The sequence below is a fragment of the Euprymna scolopes genome, chromosome 22 (genome assembly GCF_053919585.1).
Source record: "Euprymna scolopes isolate OS-2025 chromosome 22, ASM5391958v1, whole genome shotgun sequence".
Taxonomy (NCBI): domain Eukaryota; kingdom Metazoa; phylum Mollusca; class Cephalopoda; order Sepiida; family Sepiolidae; genus Euprymna; species Euprymna scolopes.
The window spans coordinates 85,113,894-85,128,928 of record NC_136503.1 but is presented as its reverse complement, the minus strand read 5'-3'; the positions used below and the strand labels follow the sequence as shown (position 1 = coordinate 85,128,928).

The window sequence follows — 15,035 nt, the reverse complement described above, 5'->3', positions numbered from 1 at the left end:
GACGTTTCGGCCAAACTATACCTATGGCCTTCGTCAGAAATTATAATAACTATGTGTTTATCAACAACCATAGTAAATATATTTATCAATAACTACAATTATTATATGTTAATGAGTAACATTAATAATTATATATTTATCAATAACGATAACAATTATATGTTTATCAATCACTGTAATATTTATATATTTATCAACAACTATAATAAATATACGTTTATCAATAACTATAATAAATAAATTTATCAATAACTATAATGGATGAATATTTATCAATAACTATAATAATTATATGTATCTCAATAACTAATATAATTATATGTTTATCAATAATTATAATAAATAAATATTTATCAATAACTGAAAAATGTATATTTATCAACAACTATAATATTTATATATTTATCAAAAACTATAATAAATATATCTTTATCAATAACTATAATAATTTTATATTTATCAAAAACTATAATAAATATATCTTTATCAATAACTATAATAATTATATGTTTATCAATAACTGTAATAATTATATATTTATCAATAACTATGATAATTATATGTTTATCAAAAACTATATTAATTATATATTTATCAATAACTATAATAATTATATATTTATCAATAACTATAATAATTATATATTTATTAATAACTATAATAATTATATATTTATTAATAACTATAATAATTATATATTTATCAATAACTATCATAATTATATGTTTATCAAAATCGATAAAAATTATATGTTTATCAATAACTATAATAATTATATATTTATCAATAACTACAATAATTATATATTTATCAATAACTATAATAAATATATATTTATCAATAACTATAATAATTATATATTTAACAATAGATATATATTTATCAATAACTATAATAAATATATATTTATCAATAACTATAATAATTATATATTTATTAATAACTATAATAATTATATGTTTATCAAAAACTATAATAATTATATGTTTATCAATAACTATATTAATAATATATTTATCAAAAGCTATAATAATTATATATTTATCAAAAACTATAATAATTATATTTTTATCAGAAACTATATTAATTATATTTTTATCAATAATCTATATAAGGAACACTTAATGCGTCTCGTCCAAATTTTCTTCCAATGTTAAAAAAATTAAACTGTTTTGTAATAATACTCTATCAGGGAGTTTTCACACTGGCATAGTACAGATATCATGAAATATATTACAAATGATTGTGAATTTTTATCCTCGTAGAGTTAATATAACGATGTCTTTATTGCAAGAATATATTGTATGTGTTTAGTAAGATTACAGATTTGGAATGAAATAAAAAATCAAAAGTGCGTTAGATAATTTCCTTTGTTTTTGTAATAATTTTAAAAATTACTGTTTAACTTCTTAACATTAGTTTTAAATTATAAATAATTATGTTCCTTAAACTTTTTAGATAAGGATTGATTATTCCTGTAATTTGCATTCTTCAGACTACTGTTTTCACCTTGCCTGCTATTTTCACTACGTTTCAGTTGATATAATCTCCAACCTTTACATTGTTGTATAAATAAATTAACAAAATCTATATGTTATTAAAATTAGAAATCTTTCTGACAAACTCGGGAATTTTCATGCTAACCTTGTGGGCTAAATAATGATTTCTGTTGAACATTTCGTTCAGGTTTCTCGTTTGACAACATATACCTGAAGAAAGTCGGAGGTTACATCAGCCGAAACATTGTGAAAATAACACTCAAGCAGAATCCGGATGATATGGTTAAAGATGATTATTTTAAAAAATTAAATGATATTATTTACTACAATGAACAGATCTTAAAAAAAGAAAATTAAGTCGAATTTAAATGTCATTTTAGTTAAATATCGATCTTTTTTTTTAGAAGAAAAACATGTAACTATATTTTAGTTTATTTTATGGATTTAATCGATAATTATTCCTGCAAGGACTGCAAATTCCATGAACAAAGTTTCTTTCCTAGGACTGCCCGACTGTGGAACTTTATACTATGGGGCTGCTTGTTAGCTGACATGGTTGTTTTCAAGTCTAATATAAACAATTTCTTATTGACCCAAATGGAACCTAAGGAAATTTTTAATAGTGTCTTTAGATTCTGTGAAGAATTTAATCCTTAATGAAACTTATTAAAATATGTTGTTAACATATCGATTTCTATAACACACAGACAAATAAACAAACAAAAAAACAAACATTGACTTTTATGTATATTTTATGTATATTTTATGTATATAGTGCCAGCTCGTTATTGCTTCGCAAACTTCCCTACTTGAAATGAAAATTGAAGACTAAATCTTTTGCATTTAATCGTATAAATAAACATTAATATTTTTGATACTTTGATATTTTTTATACAAATTTATTTATATTTATAATAAATCCTTAATGAAATCAAAAAGAGAAGAAATTATTTTGCTTGAAAACAAAATATGGTGTCGATAATGAGAGAGAAGAAGGAAGGGGGTAGAGAGAGAGAAAGTAATAGACAGTCAGCTGTTCCCTTTTTGTTATCTCACGTTTTTAGTAAGAATTCTTGTGAGCAAGTTTAGTAGAAAGGTTTTTTAGTAAGTTATCCATTTTTTTATTAAGTCATTTTAATTAATTACTATAAATTTCAATTAACTATTGCATGTATAGCGAGAGACAAAATTGGATTTAAAAAATGACAAATGTATAAAACCAAACATTAATTTATTATGAACTGTTTAAAAAATAGTTATGTTAGTTAGTCATACAAATAATGCTGTTCGAACTATTCGATGGTACTATATACAGAGTATTTCAAAATATGTTGTATTATTGATTTTAATTACGGTAACCTGTTTATAGGAGTGATAGGTAAACACGTTTGTATTTATTTAGATAAGAATTATTCCAAAATGAAAACATTCTTTATCATTACCATATTCATTTTTGTTGCTTCTGTTATTCTGCACAAACAAATAAGCTTTGATTTCCAAATTTACATTGTTGTATAAATAAATTAACAAAATCTATATTTTTAAAAGCTTTAAACCATTTTTAAATCCATCACAACCTTAAAGAGAAATTTACACTTTTTAAATTTTTTTATTTTCTTACAAGATTGTGATGCATTTTTTCTTTTTTGATGTTGCTAATCTGATTCTCTCATTTTCAGCCAAGAAATTAAATAACATTTTATTTTTATTTTCTAAATGTCACAATTAGGTCATTAATTGTGATAATACAAAAGAAACAGATTATATAGGTTTCTTCTGTTAATTAAACTGATTATTACTTTATTTTTATTTTTATTTTTATTATTATTATAATTATTATTATGATCGGTTTTCAGTTCTTAAAACTAAGGCCTTTGAAGGTCATATTTGCATGTTTCTAGCGTAACTAAAGGCAGGATTCTACTCCTACAGAATCTCAAGAAATATTCAATTCGTAAAAAATATATGCTAATTGGTAAAAGTATAGTTAAAAATTGGATTAGCTGAACGAAAAAAAAATAGCTTTGAAAATACTTCTTTCTGGCCATTGAAGTTTATTGTTTTGGACTTGTTTTATGATACCATCAAGTTTTTACGCCTCTATACGTCTCACTTCACCTAAGATCTATTCCCAAATGAATATAATGCATTTCTCAAAACGTCACCATGAATTGCGGTGATTAATAAGACTTATTAAGAAATCCAACACGGCAAAAGAGGAACTCGTGTGAACACCTTAACAGCCTTGCCCACTCGACACGGACTTCTCCTAATCAAAATACACGTCGACCAGAATTCTCAACATAATGCATGCAGAGCACCCCACTCTCTAGTTTCCTGCCTTCAAATATGCCATCTTCATTCAGATTGATCTCAGATGATTCACCCATTAAACTCTCTTCTTATTTTTCTTTTTTTTTTTTTTTCTTCTAACTTATGTGTAAAGACCATAACCTTCTGTGAATTTAATCTATTTTCCTCTTCTTAACATTGGAGCATTAGTTAAAGGTGAGTGTTTGTGTTGTAGGTCCTAGTCGGGAGTGCCACCCCGAGGCTTGTATGAACCATGGAGAGTGTGTACAACAATGGAACTCTTACACCTGTAACTGTGACTTGACTTCGTATTCGGGGCACAGCTGTAGCGAAGGTGATTACTGATACTGATACAATAGCAATCATGCTGCTACTCTTACTTTAATTATTACCATTACTATTACTACTACTACTATTACTATTATTACTACTACTATTACTACAATTATTATAACTATTACTACTACTACTAAAGTTATGACTACTATAACTGCCACTGACGCACGAATCTTGACACTGATAGATTTCACCGCTTTTTTTTTCTAAGCCAAACTCAGCTCAACTCTTGCTTCTGAATAATCATATTCAAAATGGCTCTGATCTTTTTCTTTCCGTCCTGAAAGAAAAGGACAATTCTTGTCTTTCATTTTCTCGAATTGTTTCACCAAATTGCCATGGTCGTATGGCACGTCATTCAAGTATTTTAAAACGATGTTTTGCAGTATTCACTTCTGATCCAAAATATACGCAAGATTCAAATAATATTCTTACCCGTTTATCTACATCCACAGTCAACTATTTCCAATACTCTATATATGTGCCTTAACCTAAACGCAAATTCCATGAACAAAGTTTCTTTCTTAGAACTGCCTGACTGTAGAATTTTACACTATGGGTCTGCTTTTCAACTGACTACAACATGGTCGTTTTCAAGTCTTATATAAACAAGTTCTTATTGATCCGTCCTCTTAAATAATCAAATTCTACTCAATTTCTACCACTACTAATCATTACAGAGTTTCCTCACCAACACTCTAACACTCATTAACTCTTATCTTCGAGTGGCTTTCGGGTATTGCTAATTGGTGACCACCTTGCAAAAAAAAACATTTTGATTTCAATATCGAAAAGAAAACACTTCATTAAAAACAACCAAAAAGCTGTTGTTGTATAACTACATATATAAGCACATATATAAATACATATATAAGCACATATATAAATACATATATAAGCACATATATAAGTACATATAAAACTCGGCAAGAATCCTTTGTCATTGATTAACACAAAGCATTCCTCCAATTAAAACGTGAGGTCTTACACAGTAATGAATCACATTTAAAAACGGTCATTTTTAACCTGTATTGAAGCTAATTATTATTAAATGTTATCGGATTTACAAAACAAGAATAATTATCTTTTTATTAAACATAAACAAATTGGTTTCTAAATTGACTAATAAGTTGGCCGACTAAATATAAACAAGCCAGCACAAAGAATTCATGGAATTTGTAATAACATTGTGTTAAATTCGAAATTAATTGAATTGAAGGTTAATTTAGGGTGGAAATGTTTGGAATTCAAATGGTTTTAAATTCATTTGAAGAATTAAAAACATTTCTAAATATACAGATCAGACAACCAAAACAAGTACATTTAAAAAAACTAAAGTTTTTCAATTTAATTCTTTGCATAATATGCAGCAATCGGTTTGCAAGCGACACATAACCTATATATATATATATATATATATATATATATATATATATATATATATATATATATATATATATATATAGGGTGTCCACAAAGTCTGGCTACATAATGTAGTCAGACTTTGTGGACACCCTGTATATATATATATATATATATATATATATATATATATATATATATATATATATATATATATATATATATATATATATTAAGATTAAGTTGTCTTGAGAGGTTGTTCGATTTCAGAAACAAGAAAGTAAATCTGAACATGTTAAAATATTTTTAAAGATAATTTTCAGGATCCTAGCCCTTCCATCTATATATATATATATATATATATATATATATATATATATATATATATATGCATGTATATATATACATACGTGAAAATCTTATTATGACTTTAAAAGATAATTTTCAGGATAATACACCATCCATGCTCTTATATATAAATATTGTTTTCAGAGAATTCTGTTGAACAATATTTTTCCTTGTAAATTTTAATTTACAGTCTTGACTTTTTTTCATTATATATATATATATATATATATATATATATATATACATATATATAATTTTTATTGGTATAAAAACTATACAGTGCTTTAAAAATAATATACAAACAAGCCCTAGAGGTCCTTTTCACCAATAAACTCATCAGAAGTTAATCGTTGGTATATCAAAAGATTAAAAAAAGCGTATTAAATTGTCACACAGGAGCAAATACTCGGAGATATAAAAGTAAAATAAGAAAGGTGAATGATAATTCGTATGAAATATATGTACAATAATATAAAATATATCTACAATTGAGATGGAGGGGGTACGAGAATGATTAAGATATATCTCTGAGCAAGTTTAATGATTTAATAATTTTTTCTCTCAACAAAGCAACGGCTTGTGTGAAAAAATTGGGACTGACTACAAAATGTTTTAGTGATTTTGAGAGTAAGCCCAGTGCAATATTCTGAAGCAATCCATTTTATAGGCATTGGCACAAGCTGGATTTTCAATTAGATGTTGGCCAATGGCAGATTCCAAAGCAGAAAAAGGGGCGAAAATGGCGTGGCTTGCCTAGTTTAATTCCTACCGGTATATGTTGATTTATGTGTGTCTGCAAGTTTAAGGAGGTTCGACCCACATAGCCACTGGCAATTAAATTCATAAATAACATTGCTTTGCGTGGTGTAGTGACTAGGGGGGAATGCAGATTTTACACTGAAAACCAACCATAATACAACAGACGCAAAACAATTTGTTACAGACTTAGTAATAGGTTTGCCCAAACACTGACTAGCAACTCAAATCCAACGTAGTTTTAAATAAACAAGACACATGGACGGACCCAGGAGATTTGTATTTTTCTACTTGATTTTTAATAATATTATTAATCAACTTTTCCGGATAACCATTACAAATAAAAATGTTTTTGACAGTGTTCAGTTCATGTTCGAGTTTGTTGGAAGAACAAATTCTAAGGTCTCTATATACGAATGCCTTCATAAATTCTATTCTTCTAGATACGTGCAAATGAGTGTCCAGTGAAAGTTGGTTTGCGATAAACTGTAGTAAGAAAATAATTCTTACTACGTTCAGTCAAGGTATCTAGGAAAGGCAAGCAACCTTCATTTTCTTTCTCCATGGCAAATGATAATGTGTGGAGAGAATTGAAATTATTGAAAAAAATGTTGTTTCATTCTCAGAAGCAAAGGCTGCAAAAGTGTCGCCAACATATCTAAAATATATTGAGGACTTCACTATATTACTAAACAGTTATGACTCATAGAATATATAAAAATATTATTATGACTAGTAAGATCCGAAATTAGCCTGATGATTACTCTCGAAAATGAAACATAAATGACACTCTGTTGCTTACTTGCAATAAGTATATGTTTATACTATAATAAGCTCTTCACACATGCTGAGCTTTGTTGAATTAAGTACAAAAAATATATATAAGATATTATTCTATAATATAAATGTGTATGTGTGCAATATTTCTTTATATGCATGTATGTATACATGCACTTTTGACAATTTAAATCATTTTTCAAATCAAATAGCATAGACAAAGATAGTATAGTTGTTTACAACTGTTCCAAGGCAGTGTTTATTTTAAGCCATACAATGAACTTTTTAAATGCTGAATCATCTTAAAAACAAATTCTCATAGATACCTAGCAACATGTACAAATCAATAACAATGTCTAAAAACTGACAATTTCATCAAAAACAAAGCAAAATCACAAAAATATTTTACATCTGAACAACAGAACAATAAAATACTGAATTGATTATAATACAACCATTATCACAATCTTGATTATCAAAAGGTTAAAAAGTGTCTTGTACATTTATGCAGTTGATGCCAGTTTGGCTTTTTGTCATTAATTTTCCATTATGAAATCTAAAAATGTTCCCGCTAAATGTTTAAATTCCGGTGGCCATTTTGAATATGTTTATTCGCAACAATAAATTTCATTGGTTAATAGGTTATTTGAGAACTGATGCACCTCTCACAAGTCCATTGCTCAATTACTGATCAATTTTCTCCTCAAATCCTCACCAGCGAGATTACAAAATTCAGAAAAGAAAGAAACAGTTTCTTTTTATCAAAAGTTTGAAGTGCATCCATTCGTGCAATAAAAACTGCAGTCAGCTCAATCTGCTCAGAAAGTTGAACTTTAAAAAATAAACATAATTCAATCAATTCTTGACTTTAGTGTGTGTTTTTATCCTTAATGATGACATGCAATAATCACAATCATTTTTGAACAAGCCGATTCAAAACTCAAACTTTGAGGATAAAATCTATATGAAAATAAAACTGTTCCTTTTCATTATGATTCATTAAATTTTATTATGGTTTACCGATTCGGTTTCATCTTGAAAGCATTGAATGCAAAATCCCAAACATAGGTTCAAGGTTCAAGTATTTTGAAATTTGATCTTGAACCAAAATTATTAATCAATTTGATAAAAAATGTTTATTCCTTAGAAATGTTATGCTTTCATCGTATTTTATCATTTGAATTAAAAGAACAAAAACAGTTACTGATTCCTTTAAAGTAAAAATACTTTGATCTTATGTTCAACTTGGTTTTATTTTCTTAATTAAAAATGGTTATGCATTCTATCAAAAGCAAATGACTTTGATCTTGCGTTCAACTTGGTTTTATCATTTGGATTTAAAACTACTGTCACGGATTCAGTTAAAGACAAATGACTTTGATCTTGCGTTCAACTTGGATTGTGAAGAGACTTGAATAGTTTGATGAGCATTGGACTGTTATTGAACGGCTATGACAATCACAAACAAGCTTGAGAATGGTTGCCTGTTTAGAATTAGAAGGTGAATATGCATACACCTACTTCTTCACGTACATCTACACAAACACACATTTACTTTTGTATCAAAAAAGCAGCTATTTATTGACTTTTGAATGTTGGTTTCTTCTTGTCCTTAAAAAAAGATGATGCACACCTATAGAGGATGGGCTAAGCTTTTGTTTCAAAGATCTCTCTCTCTATCTATCTTTCTATCTATATCTTTCCCTTCATTCAGCAGGTTGCATGGATTCATTGCTATTTTCTGCATTCTGGTGGAAAACTTCATGTCTGCTTGCTAGAGCTGATATGTTTGTAGCTATTTCTCTTGTCAATATATCAAAACACACATTTTTTTGAAATCCAACTCGTTTGAGGTGATTTTATCCATTTAAAACTTCCAATGCACGGAAGAAATTCATTTCAGCCTCTTTCACATTTGCTTTTCCTACTGTGTTATAAAAAAAACTCATTTTGAACCAATCATTTGTCCAAAAAATTGTAAGCTTGCATTGAAGTCAATCTTCATTATTCTTGATCTAATACTGGCTACATTGTTGCCATTTATCATCATTATGTGTATGTGGGTGTGTGCATGGATCTTCCCTTTCTGTCCAATGGCCACAAATTCTAGAACACTTTGTGATATGTCAGAACAGGAGCTTCTCGTTCAATTCAATATTCTTTTTGGCTCAAATCTTAACCCTTTCTCTGTCCCTTGGCTGCAAATTCTTTAGCACTTGGTAATATGCCAGAACAGGGGTTTCATGTTCAATTAAATATCCTTTCGGCTCAAATCTTAACCCTCTCTGTCTGTTCGCTACAAATCCTTGAATATTTGGTGATATCAGAACAGGAGCTTCATGTTCAATTATAAACTCTTTTTGGCTCAAATCTGCACCTTTTCTATCCATTGATTACAAATCCTTGAACAGTTGGTGATAAGTCAGCACAGGGTCTTCATGTTCAACTAAATACCCTTTTCGGCTCAAACGCTTTCTGTTGATTGGCTTATACTCTTTTTGGCTCAAACCTAAACCCGTGTAGCCACCTATTTTTATCAATCTTTTGTCTAATACAAAAGTTTGCATTTTACAAAGATCATTAATTCGGAAAAAAAGTTTTTATTTCAAGATCCAAATTAGAAAACACGCAGAGGCAAGTGTGTAGAGAAGCTCTTCTTGGTTTCTATTGTTTTTTTTTTAGTTTTTTTTTTTCGGCTGGTAAAACAATATTAAACAAACGAACTTTTTTCAAAACAATGTTTTTATTGAATGATTAAATGAAGCTGTCCGCTAACAATGTCGAAAATGGTAACTATCCTTTATTGTTTGATTCTTTTGTGAACAATATTTCTTCTGGCAAATCCCGTAATCTCTCTCTCTCTCTCTCTCTCTCTCTCTATATATATATATATATATATATATCTTCCCCACTCTCTCTTTCTCTTTCTACACACATATATATATGTATATATATATATATATATATATATATATATATATATATATAATTATATATACATATATATATCGCTAGTCATCATTCCAAAAAGCTGCAATATATATATATATATATATATATATATATATATATATATATATATATATATATATATATATATATATATATATTACAGTTCTTTAAGTATTTGTTATATGTTTACTAATGCTCATCTCTACAGCAACAGCATGGCGACCACAAATGCGCTATTTGCATGCTCAATCACAATTCAGGAACGCCTAACCCTGCCACAGCTGCTAATATCACCACAACACAAAGTGCTAAGGGCCACACTGCAGGCATGTATGCATGTATGGTAGAGGAAAGATATATATATATATATATATATATATATATATATATATATATATATATATATATATATATATATATATATTAAAGGAGACAAAATGACACCGAATGTTGATCCAATTGTCTGACCAAATGAGTTAGCCGCTATCTGTAAAACATCCCAATTTTGTTTGGAAAGTTATATGGGGATTTAAACAGTTTTTTAAGTTGCAATTTTAAATTTAATTGCAAAAGATATATTTTTAAAATTATTAAAAATCATCCAAGATTATACAAAAATAAGAATAATAATAAACATTTTTTAAATATTGTTTCAAAATTAAATTTTTTTTTAAATTATTGAAAACAAATAATAAATAATTCTATTAATTTAAATAATAATTGTTTTTTCTTTGGAAAATTTCTATTTTTTAGTACTTTTTTTAAAACTTTTTTTTTTTTCATCCAACTGAATCCATTCTAATGATTTTCGATGATGTGGAATTCATATTTCTAAAAACGGCCTTTTGCATTTCAAACTTACTTTCGCATCAGACTAAAGTAGATTTCCTCATTTTTGATAATTCTATGACTTTGGAAATGTAATTACAATCACCTTTCATTTCTGACATGACAGGAAAAGGCACCAAATTTGTTTAATAAAAAAAATTATCAAATTTTTCCCCCAAACTTTAATAATATTAGTGTATTTGCTCGTCCGTTCTCCTCCTTTTCCTGATCAAAAAACTTTCCATAATAATCTTTGTCATTATTCTCTCAGATTAAAGAAAATACTTGAATATTGTGTTTATTTTCGAATCACATGGAAAAATACTGTTAGCACTAAAAACCAATTGGGCCAGTAATAAACTGCAATCAACATGACCAATGTCAATTGTAGATTTGCTGAAAAGGTTGCAAACATTTTTTGAAATTTCAAAAGACATTATAAGTTGATTCTGTGAAGATAAAGTTAGCAAATATTTTTTCACTAACTTGCACAGTTACGCCTAAACATTTAGTTTTTATCAACTAGTCAACCTTTATTCCAGTGTATGAAAATGTTTTGGCTGTTAAATAAAGAAGCAGGAAAGCTGTTTCTATTTACTTATCTCCCCATGAGGGCAGAGTTAAATACAAACAAGGTCGAGTTTCCATGTAGGGAAACTCCAGCTGCCAGAAAAGGGAAACTCTGGATTATGAGAACAAAACAAGATAAAGTGTAGTGTCGGAACAGGTATTACACTTTGCAACTGTTCAATTTAGAATTATGTAATATATATTCATTTCAATCAAGCTTTTAAACAAACCACAGCATCAGTTGTCCATTTCATCAGCATGTTCCTTTTCTACCGATGTTTTTTCGAAATGACTTCTGCAACATGTTGCTCTTTCGAAATGCTAAAAACAGTAAAAATGGCTTCACTAACACCCGCATCTTTTTCTTCTTTTTGTTCGGTTTTACTTCCCCTTCTTCCCCGTGTCCGAGGGTTGAAAGTGCTGCCATGTTTGACATGGGATTAAAGCAATATATTTTACGGCTGAATGCACATTCTAACACCAACTCCTCCAAGGGTATTTTATCGATAAACCATCTCGTCATGATTCTCTGCTAACTGGAGCAACGTACTTGTCCATTGTCAAGAAAATGGTCATTCCGCACAACTGAGCTGCTATCACACTTTTGTTGAGCGCGATAGGAACTACAGCTGCCCGTGGGGATTACAGGATAGTTTACTGAGGTTTACTCCTCTATATCCCTCGTTTCTGTTTATGCGCATGCATATTGATAGGATGACCATTTGAAGGGTGTGGCTCTTCACCATGCCGGACGGTCATTCACTATAGGAAGGCTGTTGCATATGTGCTGTTTTACAAAATCACATGGTGCTGCATGCATCGATAACAGTTGAGGACGCCATAGAAAATCATCTTAGAAAGGTACTATTCCTTTACATGAACCTTACATGTATATTATAAATTTTAAAAAAACAAAAAACAATAAAATGCTTGATCGTAACTATTGTAAAGTATTTAATGTTTCGGAATATTTTACATGAGTATGAATAATTTGGATTATTCAAACTACTCTTCTTATCTTGGATGTTTTTCTCAAAACATTTCGGCTGCTGTAACTGCTAATTTTCTTCAGGTGCATCTTATTAAACTCGGGAACCAGTACAGAATTTCTATATGAGACCGTTTATTTAATCCAGAGAAACATCTCGCTCTCATCTCATCGGCCAGGGTCGAGTAAAAGTCTTAAACAATTCGGAATTGTACTCTAAAAATTGATTCTTAAACATCCAGAAGATTGTCACTTATAACTGATCACTACTTAGCAGTTATATCTGTTAGGTCAATTGCGGACAATTTTAGTATGAATTTTAGGAGGCTAGCATTGCTCGATCATGAAATATGCTTAAATATGATATTTTAATTTATGCAGATTTCATATTTATTATTATGGAGCCAATTTTCTACTGATTATTATATTGTACCTAATATATAATAGTGATTTCAAAAGAAAAGATAAAAAAAGGCTTGAGTGCCATCAGCTAGAATTGAAACCAAAACATTTAATGCTGCAGCCTAAGTCATTACCATTTGATCTATTGTCGTATAGATAAGAAATAGTTAAAAATGGACCAACTTAAATGTATAAATGTATATTTGTGAATGCATACAAGAGCACTTTAAGTCGACTTGTGCATGCCAAGTTGCAATTATTTTCAAATTTGACCTCTTAACAGCTATTTTTATTGGCTAAAGATTAAATCGAATTTGTTCCACTTGTCCAAATCTCCTATATATCAAGTTTCAAGTTTATAGACACAAAAATTGAAAGAGGAGTTTGGTAGAAACCGTTCCTCAAATAAACAGACAAACAAACAGACAAGATGATATCTCGTTCCCCATCATATATATTTTAGCCATACCCGACTTTTCAACATCTTCACATATTACAACTTTCCAGGGTTCTACACTTACGTTTAGTGGACGAGACTTGCATCTCTGTAGAGATGGGGCTTGACTCACAAAAGATGTTTTTGGCGAATTGAATTGAATACTGTCTGGCTTTCATACGGATTACATATTTGCTGAATCTTTTTTGCAGACAAACCATTCGTTCAGACTCTTCGTTTTATGGTGAGTTTTTTGAGTGATGTCCGTTGATATTTGATTCAGATATTTTGGGGCTGATGTCAGACTCCCTGGATAGTTGTTGCGGTAGAGGATTTCTCTTGCACTGTCCATCTCTTCTTCATATTTATTGCTCTTACAAACAAAACAAAGCCAAGATGTATCTTGGCTTTGTTTTATATTACAGAATTTAATGCAATATGAGAACTATATATTATAAACAATAATATAGAATACCATTTCAAAATTATATACGAGGGGCGTGCAATAAGTAATGCCCCTGACCCACTTCCCATAGCAGTAGAGCAACGAAACTTGACACAGTTATTAGTCTTTCTCTACATAGGAACCACCCAGAGTTATGCATTTCTTCCATCGTTTGATGCAGCTCTGGAGACCATTTTTGAAGAAAACCCTAGGTTGGTCCTCCAACCACGACGTGACTTCAGAAATCAAGGCTGCATCATCTGGGAAACGCTTTCCTTTCAAAAACAACTTCATGGCTGGGAAGAGGTGAAAGTCACAGGGTGCAAGGTCAGGAGAGTAGGGAGGATGGGGTAGGATTTCATAAACACACACCCGTGCTTCTGATCTGGCGGCATGCGAGTTGTAGACCAGAGCGTTGTCCTGCAAGAGGAGGGTACCTTTGCTGATCTTGCCCCACCTCTTGATTTTGATAGCTTCTCTTAATTTCCTCAAAATGAAGCATAATAGGCTCCTGTAATTGTGGTACTCTTTGCCAGGAAATCTGTCATCACTATTCCGTCCTGGTCCCAGAAGACTGAGCATGACCTTGCCAGCGGAGGGCTGCACCCTTGCCCTCTTTGGAGGTGGAGAGTCCAAGTGCTTCCACTGCATTGACTGGGCTTTGGTCTCTGGATCATAGTGATGGACCTAGCTTTCATCCTGTGTAATCAGTCTTTTGAGGAACTTTGACTCATCTTCTTGGCACATCTCCAAATTCATCCTCGAGCACTCAAAGTGTTCTCACTTCTGGAATGGTGTGAGCAACCTGGGAATCCATCTGGCAGACACCTTATCCATATGCAAATGGTCATGAATGATAGTTTCCACAGACCCTGTACTAATCTTGACATCTTGGGCTATTTGGCGAATATTAATGCGCCGATCTTCCAAAATGGCAGCCTCAACTTGACGGACAGATGCCTCATCAATGGCAGAAGGCGAGGGCGAGCAGGTCTGGGGGCTGTTTCCACCACAGACTTCAAG

The 15,035-nt window shown here is 30.0% G+C and overlaps 1 protein-coding gene across 9 annotated transcripts in view; it reads left to right on the top strand.

The window, feature by feature from the left end:
* LOC145243539 (neurexin 1-like) overlaps positions 1 to 15,035 on the top strand; it is a 409,860-nt gene that overhangs the window by 234,531 nt on the left and 160,294 nt on the right. For 4 of the 9 annotated variants that reach the window (XM_080106513.1, XM_080106514.1, XM_080106512.1 and 1 more), the window contains one exon: positions 4,027 to 4,146. The exons of the other annotated variants lie outside the window; for them this stretch is intronic. In XM_080106513.1, coding sequence (XP_079962639.1) covers positions 4,027 to 4,146 — 120 coding nt within the window. The remainder of the gene's footprint in view (positions 1 to 4,026; positions 4,147 to 15,035) is intronic. 9 annotated transcript variants of the gene reach the window in all.